Source organism: Somniosus microcephalus, chromosome 1, assembly GCF_052327205.1.
Source record: "Somniosus microcephalus isolate GS21.2 chromosome 1, FLI_Smic_1.0, whole genome shotgun sequence".
Lineage (NCBI taxonomy): Eukaryota > Metazoa > Chordata > Chondrichthyes > Squaliformes > Somniosidae > Somniosus > Somniosus microcephalus.
Window position 1 is genome coordinate 260383441 of NC_140987.1, and position 20156 is coordinate 260403596.

A 20156-nucleotide genomic window follows, 5' to 3' on the forward strand; every position below is an offset into this window, starting at 1 on the left:
AAAGTACTACCTGGAAATTAAACTGAATATGAAACCTGACATAATTTAGAGAAACTACTCTGACCAACATTTTGGGCCCTGTAAATTACATCTTTTTGAAAAACACCTTGCCAAGTAAACAAAAAACTTGCATAAATTGTACCTAATCCATGAAATATACAAACAATTAACTAAATATTAAAGATTTGGAAAAGAAATACAGGTCAATATTTCCATTCCTGGTGCATCATTTAATGAGAATGCAGAGTTACTTATTGCCATTACACATTATAAATTGCAGTAATGGTCCAATAACGCACATGTACAGTTTGAATTTACAGAAACCCAACATTTCAAAAGCATTAATAATTAGGGCAGCTTTACCTTAAGTAAAAATCCCCCAAGCAAATTGCAACCATCATCTGATAGATTACCAAACTAACCATTTAAGAAGCCTTTTCCACCCCGTCCCAAAAAAATCCAGATCATATAAAAATGACAGTACAGTAGTTGAGATGGTTTTCCGTTTCAACCAATCATTCCATTCATTTGAGTGCAAAGAAAAATCACTTAACCGAGCAGTACTGGTACACATTTTCATCTACCACAAACAGTGGGGTTGGTTCAAAGTACACTTGGATTATGCTAAGGAATGCATTCCAAAGAACTACTGTATTTCCATGCTATACCTTAATCATGCATCATCCATTATTTAAAAGAGTTTCTTTTAGCTACTAAGAATTTTACCATTCTTGAAAGTCCGAAAGAACTCCAGAGTAGGAAACTCCCCAACGCAATTAGGCACCTGACGTAACAGAACTGTATACGTCACTGGATGAATCACACTTGTAGTATTAGGAAGGAGAATCCAAAGGAGAATTCACCTCTCTGAATGTAACATCATTAAATATTTGGTAATGTATACTTTGGCTCTAACACACGATACAGATTGGCATGTGTCTGTCTACCTGCGTGACAAGAATTCACCCTTTCAAAAAAAGATGTTACACGTATAAACCAAGCAACTCGTCTACCCAGATTTCACAAAGAACTGAAATCTGTCCGCATGGAACATCATACCCAACTATCGGAAATCATAACGGGGCAACAGAGTTTAACATGGTTATTTTAAAACACAAAATCAGACCATATTAAATAAATAGTTCCCTATTTTTTTACTGACAAATTTATATATTTAAAATTTTAATTTCCATTTATAAACTTGCGTTTTAACTGCAACACAGTAATCAATATGAAGAGCAAATTAGCAAGTAGAAATGTTAATATGTCAGCTGAGTGTCAGCTATGCTTGAAATAATGAACTATTTATTCAGGAGGTCCTAATGGTAGAGAAACTAAGAATACTTCGTAAAACAGAACGCACAATTGCTGATACTGAAGAGTCATTTATACCATTTTCTCAGTTAAAATATAATGTATAAAATGTGGTTGTCGAGAGCCAAATGTTGGAAGCAAAATCAACTGGGTCAACTTGGGACCAACCTGTTGTTTTTAAATAAAAGTGGGGGAGGGGGGTGGGGGGGAAACCACACACTTCTCAAATATTTCTAATGACTTACATGGTTTCTACGTCCCAAAAAGCAAAGAACAGCCAATAGTCCCTTCAGAGCTCCAAAGTCCCTGGGAAAACGTACCACAAATTAAAAGCTCTTCTGATCCTGAAAATATTTCTTTTTCAGTGGACACTGACATGAAGCAATAAAATGTTGAATCTGCCTGTTATGCAAAAGTCCATCACAAGCATGCTGATGGGTTGAATAAAATAGGTTTATTACATTTTTAAAAAGCCATAATTTCTACAGCTAAATGCAGTTTAGCAGGTAATACAACATAAGTACGTAAGACTTCAACTGGTGTTATTAAAGGTGTCTCACACTAGGTCCTAGTAAAACAGAAATATTAGTCAACAATGTCTCATATTAGTTTGTGAATAGGTCCTGGTGCTAATTTAGTATTTAGTCTTCAGTGTTTAATTCACTCATCCACAGCTGGTTCACATCTGGGTGTCTCCCGTATCTTGGTTATCTTGCAGTGGACAGCTGCGATTCATTCTCCTCCGGTTACACCACCGAATGGTCGTTGTGTATCCCACTCAAGATGGTGTGGTTGAGGGAGGAGGCCGAACGGTCAGAGCCCTCGGCCGCACCGTTGCTGCCCTCGTTCCGCTGACAGCACAAGATCTGTTTGAAAGTCGCGCTCATCTCCTTGTCGCGGTAGGAGTAGATGATGGGGTTCATTGCAGAGTTGAACTCGGCCAACAGGAGGAAAAACTTCTCGTAAGTGAGGACATTACAGTCAGGGCAGAACACGTCCAGCAAGAGCAAAACTAGGCCTGGAGTCCAGCAGATGATAAACGCCCCTAAATGGAGGGGAAAAAAAACCACACACATTAGTATTTTTGTTTACATAGAATGCACAGCACAGAAACAGGCCATTCAGCTCAACTGGTCTGTGCCGGTGTTTATGCTTCACACAAACCTCCTCGCACCTTACTTCGTCTCACGTATCGGCATATTTTATCAGACACTGGGACAACGCTTTCAATTTTGGCAAGGGAGGGTCTGGTGTCGAATATTCATTCATTTTATAATACATACTGAAAGCAAAATATCAAAACTTCAGATCAGCCTACCAAGAACCAGAATTTCAAAATATTACTAAATATCGTAGATGTGGTTGCACATTGCATGTTCAAACTTGATTTTGGAAAGGCTTATCAAGTGTGATTGCCCTTACATGAGGAGGAGGGAACAATATTGACAGAAAGGGAGGGAAAAAAGTCACTCTTTAATAATGTCGAAGTGATAAAGTAGTTTACTCCAAACTACCCTCTCCCACATCAATTCATCGACCTGAAACGTTAACTCTGTTTCTCTCTTCACAGATGCTGCCTGACCTGCTGCGTGTTTCCAGCATTTTCTGCTTTAATTTCAGATTTCCAGCGTCCGCAGTATTTTTGCTTTTGTTTTGTGGCAGCTTTTAATCCCTTCGGTTGAGTCAGCATTTATTGTGCTTTGTGATCTCGTCCATAATTTATCAACTCAAATTGTGAATATTATTTATGAGCTTTAGTTTAGCTTGCAGCCTCCTTGGCTTATAATTATCACCCACCACACCCGCCTCCCACCTCTCCCCCCACCCCCTCAGTTCATCCATCCTTTGACGCACACAACATTACGCCACATCCAATTTAATCCTCTTCATTGTTCAAAATACCAGGATCACGGTCCTCCTTCCCAATCTTTATTCCAAAAAGAGATTTAAATTCCTTTATAAACTTCGCAATGCTCAGTAACCTAAATCCTGGAATCATTCCCTTCATCTTCTTTAACTGCTTTTCTCGGTATCTTTAAGCACAGTGATCATACTCAATCATCTTACTACTTCTTTTGAGTGTCGGCATCATTTACTAGGACTTGTACAGATTTACTTATACACATCGACATTTTTTGACCGTGTAACTTGCTGCAGACTAATGACACTTTCATAAGAACATAAGAAATAGGAGCAGGAGTCGGCCATTTGGCCCGTGTTCTGTGTAAACGGCGCTTTGTTCCGCGTGGCCTGTTTCTTATAATGCGCAGTCCCTTTACATTTCTGTGCCTGCGCGGTATTTACAGTGTAAAAGCCAGTGAGCGGGCCGCGCGGGATATTTCAGATTACTGTGCGGCCACTGTGCGCGCACCATAGCGGGACCATTGCGTACTGCCCCTCTGCTCCGCCATTCAATAAGATCGTGGCTGATCTTCTACCTCAACTCCACTTTCCCGCCCGATTCCCATCATCAATATTTGGTCACCTGTTCGACCTAGACGCTTTTTCATAATTCCCCTTTAAATACACCTTTTCACAATATTAGTTCTTCAATATGCAATATATCTAAATTATTGCTTTAAAAGCAGAATCTCTGCTCATACTTTGGAGGTCACACTTGTTGATTCACTCAAAGTAAAACAGAAACAAATCAGAACAGAGGAGTTCGGAAGGATCAACACAAGAAAACCAGACAGCAAAGGAATAAAACTTACATTCAGATAGCATTTAATTATCACATCAGGAGGCAGCAGAGCACTTCACAGAGAACTCATTACTGTTAAAATGTGGTCGCTTTTGTAAACATGGCAGTCAAAGTATGCACAGCAAGATCCCACAAACAGCAAACCAGATGAATTGCCAGTTATTCCGTTTTGGTGGCAATTGCTGAGGGATGAATGTTGGCCAGGACACGAGGAGAGCTTTCTGCCCTTCTCCAAATAGTGCTATATATAGATCTTTTATGTCCATAAGACGACAGACAGGGCCTCGGTTTATGTCTCTTCCCAAAGGCAGCACCTCAAACAATGCCGACCTTCCTTGGTACTGCACTAAATCTTCAGCTGAGATTATTTGCTCAAATGGTGAAGTGGGGCTTGAGCCCACAACTTTCAGAGGAGAGTGTGCTGCCAACTGTGGAACTAATAAGGATTATTGCAAACACCAAGCAAATCTCAATCCTTTTTTGAAAACTTTTTCAGCTGTCATTCCCCCCTCAGCCTGCCAGATTAAGGCTCAAGGTAACATAGAAACAGAAAAATAGGAGCAGGAGTAGGCCATTTGGCCCTTCAAGCCTGCTCCGCCATTCAATATGATCATGGCTGATCCTCTATCTCAATACCATATTCCCGCTCTCTTCCCATACCCCTTGACGCCTTTTGCGTCTGGAAATCTATCTATCTATCTCCTTATAGAAACAGTCCTGAAACACACACTTCACAGGTGCATGATTATAGCACATATATGTTTCTATTCTTTTATTGAAAATTCAAAACCAATTGCTTAATTATACATCTGCGCTAAATCAGATGGACATTTTGGCAATGACCCAGACATCGTATCAGAATGAGACATAAGCAATCTCAGGCCAGTCAACCTGGCAAAGTCCTCCTCACTAACGTCTAGTGTCATCTAGGTCGAAGTTGGGAGGACTGACCCGTACACACACAATAGCCTGACAGCCTGATATTGGGATCGGGCAGGATAGTGGAGTTGAGGTCGATGATCAGCCGTGATCTTACTGAATAGCGGAGCATGCTCGAGGGGCTGTATGGCCAACTCCTGCTCCTAATTCTTATGTTCTTATTATTCAACAACATTTTTTTGTAATTCATGTTAATGCAACCGCTTTACTCCGGGAGAGGAATAGTGCGGTAAAGGCAGATTCTATGCAACAGATTTTGTTTCTTTTTAGCATTTCTTTGCAAAATCTTGCACTGTAAAAGATTCTTCCTCACAAAGCTTGGAAAATATACTAAATAAGGCACTGCGGAGGGGGTTCAAAATGGTGCATTACTACAAACCTTTCGGTGTATTAAACAAACCACAAGGATCTTGGGCCTAGAAGTTCATCCGGGCAGCACCCGTTTTTTGGGTGTTAAACGGCCTCCTAAGTCTCCAATATGGCAGGCAGGAGGCGCAAGGTCATTACGAGCAGGAACTGCACCACCTGCCATATTGGTAAAGGCCAAAAAGTCACGCCTGAAATAGGCATTAGGCCCTTTGTATATGCAAATAAGGGGCCTAACGCCTGTTTGAGCCCCCCCCCCCCCCCCGCAAGATTGGTTCGCCCTAAGGTGGCCAGCAGCGACTGCACTGAGGAAAATCAGGCCTACATGCAGTCCTTAGGCCGCAACCAACAAGGTAAGTTTTTAAAATACACTTAGCTGCATGTGGAGCTGAGAGGAGAAGGCGTGCTTCCTCCCAACCCCAAGTTCAAAGATGTGGATCTCCACCGAGCATCGTTCCCTACCCGAACACTGCCATTGCCCCCCCTCCCCCATGACCATTGCACCCTCCCAATGCAACTGCCCCTCCCCCCCAAACCTCAATTCCAACCCAAATGGCCCCCTGTCTCATTTACCTGCAGGCCCCGACAACACCAGCAGCAGCCCGATCTTCAATCATGCTTCACCAGCGAGCTGCCTGCTACTCTCCGCAACTCACTAGATTGATGGAAATGAGGCCGGAAGCCCAATATCAGGGGCGCCTCGAGCCTCACCATTCCGGCACTGGGATAATGGGTGCACTCAAACTTCTAGGCCATGTAATTAATTCTATAGAAAAATAAACACTTTAGCCTGGTGTTTACACTTGGATGCGCTGGTTTTTCTCAACACAGTTCTCCCGAGATCAACCAAACCAGCACAAAAGATTGCGGAATTTCAAACACAAATTACATCCAGCGCAAATCGAGTTTCCGCGATCTTTTGCGCTAATTTTAAAAAGTCTCACGCTAGAAGCCGGCTCCGCCCACAGATCTGGCCATGCCACGCCCCCCTGGATGAATGAATCAACATGGCGAGTTTCCGCTAATTGCCCTCGTTTGCGGGCCTTTGAGGAGGCTCTAAAAATTAAGCTGGTTCTTTTGGGCGCAATGACACTGATGGACACGTTTTAGAAGCTTTTGAATGTAATTTTTTTTTTTAATTTACTAAGAAACTGACTACTGTACCCCAATATAACTTGCAAATGGTTCTGTACAGTTTCTTAGTCATTTTCATTCATTTAAAATCAGGTTATTCACAGGTGGTGGACTGCACTCCCTGATTAAAAATGCTTATTTTTGGTGATGAATCCATTTTCGGCTGTATTAACATAGAAACATAGAAGATAGGAGCAGGAGTAGGCCATTCAGCCCCTCGAGCCTGCTCCGCCATTCAATGAGATCATGGCTGATCATCCAAACTCAGTACCCTGTCCCTGCCTTCTCCCCATATCCCTTGATCCCTTTAGCCTTAAGAAATATATCTAACTCCTTCTTGAATATATTTAATGAATTGGCCTCAACTGCCTTCTATGGTAGAGAATTCCACAGGTTCACCACTCTCTGGGTGAAGAAATTCCTCCTCATCTCAGTCCTAAATGGCTTACCCCTTATCCTTAGACTATGACCCCTGGTTCTGAACTCCCCCGACCATCGGGAACATCCTTCCTGCATCTAGTCAGTCTGTCTAGTCCTGTTAGAATTTTATAAGTTTCAATGAGATCCCCTCTCATTCTTCTAAACTCCAGCGAGTATAAGCCCAATCGACCCAATCTCTCCTCATAAGTCATTCCTGCCATCCCAGGTATCAGTCTGGTGAATCTTCGCTGCACTCCCTCCGTGGCAAGAACATCCTTCTCCAGATAAGGCGACCAAAACTGCACACAATACTCAAGGTGCGGTCTCACCAAGGCCCTGTACAACTGCAGCAAGACATCCTTGTTCCTGTACTCAAACCCTCTCACTACGAAGGCCAACATACCATTTGCCTTCTTAACCGCCTGCTGCACATGCATGCTTACCTTCAGCGACTGGTGCACAAGGACACCCAGGTCTCGTTGCACTTCCCCTTCTCCCAATCTATTGCCGTTCAAATAATCTGCCTTCCAGTTTTTGCCACCAAAGTGAATAACCTCACATTTATCCACATTATACTGCATCTGCCCAATCACCCAACCTGTCCAAATCATACTGGAGTTTCTCAGCATCCTCCTCACAGCACACACGCCCACCCAGCTTTGTGTCTTCTGCAAACTTGGAGATATTACATCTAGTCCCTTCATGTAGATCAAACTGCATCAGCTGACCATTCTCAAATATATCAAGGAATATCCTTTAAAGCAAATTTTAAAAAGATTTTTAAAAACTTATGTTCTAGAACGTTGCCCAATTGCGCTGGTTCATTGCAGATTTTACGTCCGGCGATATGCAAATGAGTTTGAGCAGAAACTTGAGAAAACAACATTTCTCAAAACTGGCACAATTTTGGGCGCCCAAAGCAGAAACTCCAGGCCTTTCACTGTATATTTTTGCCGATGATGTTAAAAAGGACGGTGACCCTTTCTTCCACCCATCCTATTTACATAAGAACATAAGAAGTAGGAGCAGGAGTGGGCCATTCGGCTCCTCGAGCCTGCTCCGCCATTCAATAAGATCACGGCTGATCTTCGACCTCAACTCCACTTTCCCGCCTGATCCCCATATCCCTCAATTCCCTTAGAGTTCAAAAATCTATCGATCTCTGTCTTGAATATACTCACTGAGCATCCACAGCCCTCTGGAGTAGAGAATTCCAAAGATTCACCCTCTGAGTGAAGAAATTTCTCCTCATCTCAGTCCTGAATGGCCGACCCTTTATAATGAGACTATGACCCCTTAGATCTAGACTCTATAGCCAGGGGAAACAACCTCTCAGCATCTACCCTGTCAAGCCCTCTCAGAATCGTATAGGTTTCAATGAGATAAGAACATAAGAAATAGGAGCAGGAGTCGGCCATACGGCCCCTCGAGCCGCCATTCAATAAGATGATGGCTGATCATCGACCTCATCTCCTCTTTCCTGCCCGATCCCCATATCCCTTGATTCCCCTAGAGTCCAAAAATCTATCTCAGCCTTGAATATACTCAAAGGGGGAAAAATTTGGTTGATTTGCGCCTCCCGTTAGCTTCCCGCAAAATTCAGCGGGAGGTTAGCGGCGGTGGTAACCGTTAGCGCCCTGCGGCGCTGCACCACCAGCGATGATGTCATTGCCGTGAGCAGCGCCCCCTGACTTACTGCCGGACGCTATGTCCAACAGCGTCAGGGGGGGCCTACCTGCGGTCGGGGCGGCGCAAATTAAAGGGGAGGTGCTGGGCGGCCATTTTGTTGCTGGCCGCCTGCCAGCACCTGCCACCGTTGCTGTGCCCGGCCTCCTGTGAAGCCTCCCTGCGGGGTGCCGGCTGCGCTCAGTGAGCCCGGCACTTCTCCTGAGTGCCGGGCTCTTTGTCAGCACTCCGATCCCTGGTGGCCCAGCTGGGCCCCGGGTTGCGCTGCGCAAGGCCCCTCCCCTTTAATAAGGAGAGGAAGGCCTGCAATACCGCGGTGTACTGTGGCACTGCGGCACGTAGCGCCATGATATTCACTCGCAGCACCCCAAGAGGGAGGCGGGGCGCTTCCAGTAGCTCCCGGCTGCCCTTGTGGGGTGCTATCAGTGTATTTTGGGCGCGGGGACGCTAAAAGTAGCGCCCCGGCGAAGTTAGCACCCCAAAGGGGGCACGGCCCAATCTTTCCCCCAAAGACTCAGCATCCACAGCTTTCTGGGCAAAGAATTCCAAAGATTCACAACTTTCTGAGTGAAGAAATTCCTCCTCATCTCGGTCTTAAATGGCCGACCCCTTGTCCTCAGACTATGCCCCCTAGTTCTAGACACTCCAGCCAGGGGAAACAGCCTCTCAGCATCTACCCTGTCAATCCCCTTCAGAATCTTGTATGTTTCAATGAGATCACCTCTCATTCTTCTAAACACCAGAGAGTAAAGGCCCAATCTACACAATCTCTCATCATAGGACAGCCCTCAATCTAGTGAGCCTTCGTTGCACCGCCTCCAAGGCAAGTATATCCTTCCTTAGATAAGGAGACCAAAACTGTGCACAGTACTCCAGGTGTGGTCTCACCAAGGCCCTGTACAATTCTAGCAAGACCCCCCTTGCAATAAAGGCCAACATGCCATTTCCCTTCCTTATTGCTTGCTGTACCTGTATGCTATCTTTCTGTGTTTCTTGCACGAGGACACCCAAATCTCTCTGAACACCAACATTTAAAAGTTTCTCACCATTTAAAAAATATTCTGTTTTTTCTATTCTTCCTATCAAAGTGAATAACCTCACATTTCCCTACATTATACTCCATCTGCCAATTGCGCACAGAAAGCTCCCACAAACAGCAATGTGATAATCTGTTTTCGTGACTTTGGTTGAGGGACAAATATTGGCCAGGACACAGGGGAGAATTCCCCTGCTCTTCTCTGAAATAGTGCCATGGGATCTTTTACATCCACCAGAGAGGGCAGACGGGGCCTCAGTTTAACATTTCATCCAAAAGACGGCACCTCCGACAGTGCAGCATTCCCTCAGTACTGGCACTAAAGTGTCAGCCTAGATTTTGTGCTCAAGTCTCTGGAGTGGGATTTTGAACCCACGACCTCTGACTCAGAGGCGAGAGTGCTACCCACTGAGTGCTACCCAGAGAGCCACGGCTGACACTTAAAACAAAGAATAAAAACAACATGCTGGACGTAGACAGCAGTCCAGTTAACATCTGGAAAAACAAAACTGCAAGAATCAAGTGGAGACTTCACCGGAATCCACTCTTGACATGAGCCTGTCTTTCCAGACACCAATGGACCTGTTGCAGAGTTCCAGCATTTTCATTTTTTAAATTTTCTTTAATTTCAGTTTGACAGCTCTTGCAGCATTTTCAATTGATGCAGCATTTGCAGTATTTTCCCCCCAGCCACCCCACATCTACACGAGTTAGAAAATGAGATTAAAATTGGCTTTAAAAAGCGAAACGTGTACTAAAATATATGGCTTTGAAATATTACCACGCCATGGAAAGAAAAAACAAAAGCCCCAATGTTTCCTGTTACAATCAGCGACATGAATGGAAAGACGTCAGAATCCAGCTGTACATTTTTGTATGCCCCAGTGTGTTATGCCTTATACAAAATGGAATGTGAGGGTTGTAGTCATCATCCAAAAAAGGTGACTGATACACTGAAGCCCTCACTATTTCCACAGGAGTAAAGACGCATTACTATTCTGATGGTGCCGCAACTCAAACCATTAATCTGTCTTTCCTTTTCAGAATATGAAACAGGTCTGCTGGTGTCTGGAAAAAAAAGGTTAAGATCAGACTGGATTCTGATGGGGTCTCCACTTGAATCTTGCTATGGCCTTGATTTTATTTTCTCCTCTGGGACCGTTTCCACGGGTCCCCGGCTGCGGCCTCCTGCTGCTAGAATTTCCGCTCTCACCCGCCCAGCGGTCAGTCTGGCCGGCATTCAGGTGGGAGTCGGCGCCGAATTATTTAAACGAGGCCCTGCCTTTAAGATCAGCTAGGCCTCCACATGCCCGGGCTTGGCGGGTTCATCACCCGCTACCAGGCTTCCCCTGCATCCTCCCTGCCGTACCATTAATATTGGAGCCGATGTATTTCCAACAGTATTTTGCTTTAATATCAGATTTTCAGCGTTATCAAACAGAATTTGACACTGGGCCACATAAGATGATATTAGGGCAGATGACCAAAAGCTTGGTCAAAGAAGTAGATTTTTTAAGCAGCATCTTAAGGAGAGAGAGGCGGAGAGATTTAGGGAGGAAATTCCAGAGCTTGGGGCCTAGACAGCTGAAGGCACGGCCACCAATGGTGGAGCATTGGGAATTGGGGATTCACAAGAGGCGAGAACTGGAGGAGCGCAGAGATCTCAAAAACATGTATGAGTTGTGATATTCTCGATACAGTTTTACGCAAACATGCACGAGTGTGCCCTGGATTGTCATTTTATTCATTCCAAATTGCTGCTGAAATAGAGCATCTTCTTCCTAAGTAGTCCCTCGGAACCGAGGATGACTTACTTCCACATTAAAAATGAGTTCGCAGGTGACTGATGAGTCCAATGCAGGACCTAGAGTCTCTGTCACAGGTGGGGCAGACGGTGGTTGAAGGGGCGGGTGGGTGGGGTGCTTGGGTTGACGTGCGCTCCTTGCGCTGCCTGCACTTGGCTTCCGCTTGCTCCCGGCGAAGAGACTCGAGGTATTTGGTGCCTTCCTGGATGCTTCTCCTCCACTTTGTGTGGTCTTGGGCAAGGGATTCCCAGGTGTCGGTGGGGTTGTTACACTTTTTCAAGGAGGCTTTGAGGGTGTCCTTGAAGCGTTTCCTCTGCCCACCTGGGGCTCTCTTGCCATGCCGGAGCTCCGAGTAGAGTGCTAGTTTTGGGAGTCTCGTATCAGGCATGCAGACAATGTGACCTGTCCATCGGAGCTGATCGAGCGTGGTCAAAGCTTCGATGCTGGGGATGTTGGCCTGAGCAAGAACGCCGACATTGGTGCGCCTATCCTGCCAATGGATTTGCAGGATCTTGCGGAGGCAGCGTTGGTGGTACCTCTCCAGTGCTGTACATGGTCCATGTCTCTGAGGCATACAGCAGGGTGGGTATCGCTGCTGCTCTGTAGACCATGAGCTTAGTGCCGGGTTTGAGGTCCTGGTCTTCAAACACTCTCTTCCTCAGGCGACCGAAGGCTGCACTGGCACACTGAAGGCAGTGTTGGACTTCGTCATCGATGTCTGCCCTTGTTGACAGTAGGCTCCCGAGGTATGGAAAGTGGTCCATGTTGTCCAGGGCCTTGTCGTGGATTTTGATAATCGGGGGGCAGTACTGTGTGGTGGGGGCAGGTTGGTAGAGGACCTTTGTCTTACAGATGTTTAGTGTAAGGCCCATGCTCTCGTACGCTTCGGTGAAGGTGTTGATGATGGTTTAGAGTTCGACCTCCGAGTGAGCGCAGTCGCAAGCGTCGTCTGCATACTGTAATTCGACGACAGAGGATGCGACGACCTTGGATCTGGACTGGAGGCGACGGAGGTTGAACTGTTTCCCGTTTGTTCTGTAAATTAGCTCCACTCCAGCGGGGAGCTTACTGAGGGTGAGATGGAGCATTGCAGCAAGGAAGATCGAGAAGAGCGTTGGTGCGCTGACACAGCCTTGCTTGACCCCGGTTCGTATGTGAATTGGGTCTGTGGTGGAACCGTTGGTCAGGATCACGGCTTGCATGTCGTCGTGAAGCAGGCGGAGGATGGTGACTGGTCGCCACATCTCCAGAAATGTCAAGATAGCCACATCAAAAAGAAACGCACAGGCGGGGGAGAAAGTTAAACGCTGATACAGTAGCTTATAGAGGTCTAATATGGCAGCATGTACATTATGTTGGAGAGGCCAGCTACTGCTTTATTGCATATATATTTAGTTAAAAGCACTGGGCCTAAAACTCTAGGAAGCCCATCTTGCACCTGAAACCAGCAAAGCTTCTCACGGCAAGGGGCTTGACAGGGTAGATGCAGGGAGGATGTTTCCCCTCGTGGGGGAATCTAGAACTAGGGGGCATAGTTTTAGAATAAAGGATCGCCCATTTAAAATAGAGATAAGGAGGAATTACTTCTCTGAGGGTCGTGAATCTTTGGAATTCTCTACCCCAGAGAGCTGTGGAGGCTGAGCCATTGAATATATTCAAAGCTGAGATAGACAGATATTTGAGCTACAGGGGAGTTGAGGTCAAGATCAGATCAGCCATGATCTTATTGAATGGCCGACTCTTGCTCCTATTTCTTATGTTCTTAAATGGGGGAAGGGTGGATTCCGGCTCACTTCCAATGAAGTAATGCCAGTGGAGGGGGAACAGGTCCAAGGAATTTCCTGGCCATGGTTAATTTATTTTTTTCTCTTTGTAATACAAATCCACAATTCAAGTTTTCATTTAACAATCCTTCAAAGTAATAATTGGACACTTCATCGGCCTTCCAGTCCCAACTCCCCACCAATCCCTCCTGCTCCTATTTCTTATGTTCTGATGTATGAGGGAGCTGGGTGACTGCACTGATTCAGTCAGCAATCTACCTCCCTGCATGCGGTTTGCACCTGTGCCTTCAGGACACGCTCCCGCCCCCACCCCAGCCCCATTAACGCCAACCTCCTTTAGTGCCTGTCCAACATCTCAGCATCTAAAGTAGCAGCGCTGCCCGCATTGCCATTGAGAACAAACTAGTCAGCTTTTTGTATTGCCTAACTTTCTCTTTCACGTTGAGCTACAGCCCTTGAAGAACTGCTGTCTCTATGGATTTCTGTCACCACCCTGGCTAAGCACGCTACAGGCCAAACTCTGCAAGCGACCCTTTCATGTGCCTATAAGCCACCTCAAAGGAGTGGGCAGACCTTACCATTGTAAAATTCAGCATGGCCTACCATCCACTCTATGGGCGGCACAGCCTCAATTTACTGGGCATTGCAAAATGGAGGTCAATATTTCTACAGGTTTTTACACTTAAATTTGTTCAGAATGAAATAGATTGGTGCCCGAGGGGTTTACAGGCAACAAACAGGATGATAAATGCAAGGATGAGGCAGCACAAATCAAAGTGGTATGCCTACTGATATTTCTAACTAGCTAATCACTATTCAATATGATCTCCGGAACAGGCTGATGCGGTGGACGCAGATACGCTGAATTCCTTCAAGCAAGAGCTGGACTGGTTTCTGGCTGGGGCCGAGATTACATCTCAACAAAGGGTAGGTACTGCAGGGAAATTCAGGGCCAGAGTAATCTCTTGGACGAGTTTTGATCGCCTGGGTGGTGGGGCGGGGGGCTGGGGAAGATGGGGTGGAGAGTGTAGTGTATGTACCTTTAAGGGGAGAACTACTTTTTACAGCTCCTGTATACCGGCAGTGACCACACCTGTATATAAACCCTGTGTAGGGATCTGTACGTTTAGTTTTAGAGTAACCCTCATCCAGTAAATACCTGTTGATTGTTCCTGCAGTCTCGTGTCTAGTTATTGAAGGACACACAACATCAAAAATACACGGATCTAACAGCGGCGACGAGGCAGATTCGAACCTACCTGCAACTCTGCATTACCTCCCAGGGACTCACTCCTGGAGAACAGTGGAAGAAAGTTGAGGCCAGAAGCACGGGCGTCGACCACGAGCAACCGCCCAGTCATCCAGCAGAGATTGAGCATCGCAGGGGAGGCTGTTGAGAGCTGGGCTTGGTTCTCCAGTCACGGTGGTCCAGCGAAACGGGCTGGCAACAGGTACGCCGCAGACCCTTCCCGGACAGCGGCGGCTAGAGCCGACCGACGGCACAGAGAAGGCCGAGCAGCGTCGACGGGAGAAGAGAGAGGGTAGAGCGCACAGGGCGCAGCCGGTGTTCAGGGCCGAGCGGCGTCGACGGGAGAACAGAGCGGGTAGAGCGCACAGGGCGCAGCCGGTGTTCAGGACCGAACGGCGTCGACGGGAGAAGAGAGAGAGGCGCGAAAGAAAACGCGCAGAGCACAGCCGGTGTTCAAGGGATGAGCAGCGTCAGCAGGGAAGAAAGGGAAACGCGCAGAGCACAGCCGGTGTTCAAGGGCCGAGCAGCCGCAGCGGAGAAGGAGGGAGAGCGCGGGAAACGCCATTTTAGGCCGCAGCGGAGAAGAAGGGAAGCGCGGGAAAACGCCATTTTGAGCCAGTCTAACCACACCCAGGGATGCCGAAGAGTGGCAGTATCACAGCGTTCGACAATGAAGTCGAATGCATAGAAGTGTACTGCAAGGCGAATGAAGTGCTAGATGAGAGGAAAGCGCTGGTATTGTTGAATTCCATGGGTGCAAAAACATATGGCTTACTGCGAAACCTAGTAACCCCAGAGAAGCCAGTGGACAAGGATTTTGGAAACATAGTGTCAACCCTACAGCACCTCTTAAACCCCACACCGCTGCTGATAGCAGAAAGATTTAAGTTTCACAAAAGGAACCAGCATAAAGATGAAAGTAATGCTGAGTATTTAACGGAACTGCGTAAGCTATCGAAACACTGCCAGTTTGGAGCGGGACTGGCAGATACCTTAAGGGACAAGTTTGTGTGTGGGCTTCAAAGTGAAGGAACCCAGAAACGGCTTCTATCAGAAAAGGATCTTACGCTGGACAAGGCTTTCAGCATGGCAGTATCACACGAAGCAGCCGCACGGGGCGCTGCAGAGATACAACGGAGACCGCAAGAATATGGCACAAATGAAATGTCATACGGAACAGTGAAGTGTTATCACTGCGGCAGAACAACACACGACCATAATGATTGCTGGTTTAAGGACAAAGTGTGCAGACAGTGTGGAAAAGTAGGACACATAGCAAGAGTCTGCAGGTCGGGAAAGAAAACCAGCAGCAAGAAATCTCCACAGGAGAAGTACAAGAAGGTACATAAGGTGACAGAGAGTAGTTCAGACGAATAGAAAAGTGATACAGACTCCGGAAGCAAGGAGCTGGGTTGTCTGAAACTACATAAGGTGATCCAAACGGAGGATCATCAAACTAGCTGGGTCACGCTCAAGATAGCTGCAGTCCAAGTGAAAATGGAATTGGACACAGGATCAGCCCTAACAGTCATAAACCGAAGGGACTACAAGCGGCTATTCTCACATATACCCTTGAGAGATACAGAGATTGTCTTGAAGACGTACACGGGGCAAAAAGTCTACCCCAAAGGAAAAATAAGGGTGAACGTTGTATATAACATAGAAACATAGAAGATAGGAGCAGGAGTAGGCCATTCGGCCCTTCGAGCCTGCTCCGCCATTCAACGAGATCATGGCTGATCATCCAAACCCTAGCACCCGGTCCCTACACCGACAGCCATCCCACCCAAGCCCTATCCCTGTAACCCTGTAACCCCACATATTTAATCCCCCCTAACACTAAGGGCCAATTTTTTTATCATGGACAATCAACCTAACGGTAAGGAAACACCAAAAATGGACCTATATGTATTGCCAGATGGAGGACCACCACTACTAGGACGTGAATGGATCCGGAAGATACAGCTAGATTGGCATTCCATACAAGCACTGACTGTAGATGCCAAAAAGGATGACGACGCCACACCTGGACGACTGTCAAAAATGTTAACTGACGCACAAGAAGTGTTCCAGGAGGGACTTCGAACACTAAAAGGCATAACAGTGACGATCAAAATAGAGGAAAATGCAAGCCCAACGTTTTTTTTAAGGCCAGACCGGTGCCTTATGTGATCCGCCCAGCCGTCGAAGCAGAACTGGAAGGTTTGGAACGTTCAGGAGTACTGTCCAAAGTGGACTGGAGCGAGTGGGCCACACCCATCGTTCCTGTAATGAAGAGGTTGTTGAGTAATACGCCTGGGGAACCAAAGAAAGTTCGCATCTGTGGGGACTTTAAGGTGACAGTGAACCCAGTCCTTCACACGGTACAATATCTGCTTCTGCGGATTGAAGATATTTTCGCCTCGCTATCTGGAGGTAAACGCTTCACTAAGATTGATCTGGCCCAGGCGTACCTGCAAATGGAGGTAGAAGAAGCCTCGAAACAGTACCTCACAATCAACACTCATAAAGGTCTCTACCAATACAACCGGCTGGTGTTCGGGGTAGCATCAGCTCCGGCTATTTGGCAAAGGGCAATGGATCAAGTCCTGCAAGGGATTCCAGGGACCCAGTGTTATTTGGACGACATCCTGGTCACGGGCGAAAATGACAGTGCTCACCTTGCCAACCTGGAGCAGGTGCTCACTAGATTGAAGGAATACGAGCTCTGAGCAAATCGCCACAAATGCGAGTTTTTCCAGAAACAGATCTCGTATTGTGGCCACGTTATTGATGAAGAGGGGTTACATAAGTCCCCTGAAAAGATTGAGGCAGTAGTCAAGGCTCCAGCACCGGAAAATGTGTCACAATTGAGGTCGTTCCTCGGGCTGGTGAACTACTACCATAAGTTCTTGCCGAATTTGTCTACAGTGCTACACCCACTGAACACCCTACTGCAAACGGGGGTACCATGGAAGTGGAATGACGAATGTAAACGAGCTTTCCAGAAGTGCAAAGAATTGATCACACCAAAAGAGGTATTGGCTCATTTCAACCCAGCACTACCCATTCGGTTGGCGTGTGATGCATCACCCTATGGCATTGGTGCGGTGCTGTCGCACAAGTTCCCAGACGGCTCGGAGAGGCCGGTAGCCTTTGCATCTCGGTCACTAACTTCAGCCGAGCGTAACTACGCCCAGATTGACAGGGAGGCCCTCAGCCTAGTGTGGGGAGTGAAAAAGTTCAACCACTATCTGCACGGGCAGAAGTTCACCTTGCTGACGGACCACCAACCACTTGTCTCCATCTTTAATCCAAAGAAGGGTGTGCCAGTGATGACTGCGCAACGGTTACATAGATGGTCGCTTTTTCTAGCGGCGAACCAATATGAAATCGAGTATAAGGGCACGAAACAGCATGGAAACGCTGATGGGCTATCACGCCTGCCACTGCCTACTGCGGAGGAAGCACCAGCAGTGGACCCTGTCGAAATATTTCATTCGACTATAATTGAACGCTTGCCAGTAACTAACGCTGATATAGAGAAGGAGACCCGAAACGACCAGACACTGTCTCGGGTATATGACTTGACGGTGAAGAGATGGCCAACACATGGCAACTCACTGTTGCCAGCATTCTCATCCAGAAGAGAACAGCTGTCAGTATGCCAGGGGACCTTGATGTGTGGATCCCGAGTGGTAATTCCACCCAAGTTAAGGGAGAGAGTGCTCAATGAGCTTCACGAAGGCCAAATGGGAGGGGTGAAAATGAAAAGCCTTGCTAGGGCTTATGTGTGGTGGCTGGGGATCGATCAGCAAATCGAGGACCTGACAAAGAGCTGCTCAGGATGCCAGAAGGTCCAAAATGCACCACCACATGCCCCTCTACACCCATGGGAGTGGCCCTCATCTCCATGGCAACGGGTGCATATTGATTTTGCTGGTCCATTCATGGACTCAATGTTTCTAATAGACGTGGATGCGCACTCGAAATGGCCGGAGGTGATCAAAATGTCGTCCACCACCACGGAGAAAACTATTGCAGCCCTACGGACCATATTTGCCAGGAACGGCTTGCCAGAGCAGATTTGCTCTGATAACGGATCACAGTTTGTGTCCGAAGAGTTTCGAAGATTCATGAAAAGGAATGGGGTAAGGCATTACACATCCGCCCCGTATCATCCAGCCACAAATGGATTGGCTGAGAGGTTCGTACAAACCTTTAAGAAAGCAGTAAGGGCCATGTGCAATGACGACATTCCACTGCAGCATAAGGTGGACAATTTCCTGTTAGCCTACAGAAATGCGACACATGCAGTCACCAACCAGACCCCGGCCATGATGTTCTTTAACCGAAGGTTGAGATCTCGTCTGGATTTGCTCAGACCAAATGTACGAAGAGATGTTGAGAATAAGCAATTCCAGCACATCAATGAGAAGCCGACAAGAAGCTTCAATATAGGGCAACCAGTTTTGGCCCGTGACTACCGAACAGAGAAATGGCAACCAGGAACGATATGCACACGGCAGGGGCCACTAATGTACAATGTGGATGTTGGGGAGAACATTGTGAGACGCCATGTCGACCAGATCCTAGAGTCACAGGAACGAGTCAACCCCATGCCTCGCGCACCTGGTGATGAACCCGACATACAGGTAGCATCTACCCCAGAAACAGTAGCATCGGAAGCTGATGAACCAACTGACGACAGGGGGCCTCCGCACCAAGAACAAGACACTCAGGAAAGGCGCTATCCAGAAAGGATCAGGAAGCTGCCCCAAGACTGAATTTATAAATGGACTATTTTCAGTTATTGTGCATGTTAAAAGTGTTAATTGTTAAATGAATGTTATGGTACTGTCAATCTAAAAGGGGAGGAATTGTATTGTATGTGCCTTTAAGGGGAGAACTACTTTTTACAGCTCCTGTATACTGTAGTACCGGCAGTGACCACACCTCTATATAAACCCTGTGTAGGGATCTGTACGTTTAGTTTTAGAGTAACCCTCATCCAGTAAATACCTGTTGATTGTTCCTGCAGTCTCGTGTCTAGTTATTGAAGGACACACATCATCAAAAATACACGGATCTAACAGAGAGGAATTTCCAAATTTTTTCCCCCCAAATTGGTCTGGGGTTTTTAGCTTCTCCCAGGAGATCCCATGGTTTTTGGGTGGGGTGGAGAGTGTATTTATTGTGATATACACAAGATACCACAATTGTGTGGGACAGGCCGGGTGGACCCGAGGGTCTTTTCCCGTCAATCATTGTTCGTATATTTAGAATAACAAATCAGAGTTCATCACACACAGCCTTGAGAACCTGTTTATCACTACAAATAGTGCAATATTGATAGAAAGGTGACACTCTGTTGCAGCAATCTTCTTTGACAAAGCAAACATGCTGAAAGCAATTCACTAGATGTAGCCTCAGGACACCCATCAACATGGGTTCAAATAGACAATTGAAGGACTCTAAGCAGGAAGGGAAAGAGGAGAAAAAGGAAAGAGTATGTCATGTCTCAAAATGCTTCACAAGCAATGAATTAGTTTGAAAAGCGGTGATTATTATATGGACAAACACGATTGTCCATGGGACAGGGAGCATTAAAGTATTAAAAAGCACGACAAAGGAAACTGTTGCTTCAATCTGCCAGAGTGCTGGTGTGGTAAACCACTGTAGTTCACTGTGTTCACTGTTGTTGTTGTTGTTGTTGTCGTTCACTCTTGTTTCACTGTTG

The 20156-nt window shown here is 46.5% G+C and overlaps 1 protein-coding gene across 7 annotated transcripts in view; it reads right to left on the reverse strand.

Annotated features, from left to right (window-relative positions):
- Nucleotides 1-209: 209 nt before the first annotated feature.
- lpar1 (lysophosphatidic acid receptor 1) overlaps nucleotides 210-20156 on the reverse strand; it is a 148500-nt gene continuing 128553 nt past the window's right edge. For all 7 annotated transcript variants that reach the window (XM_085992921.1, XM_085992874.1, XM_085992900.1 and 4 more), the window contains one exon: nucleotides 210-2359. In XM_085992921.1, the coding sequence (XP_085849047.1) occupies nucleotides 2061-2359 (299 nt within the window). In that variant the 3' untranslated portion in view covers nucleotides 210-2060. The remainder of the gene's footprint in view (nucleotides 2360-20156) is intronic.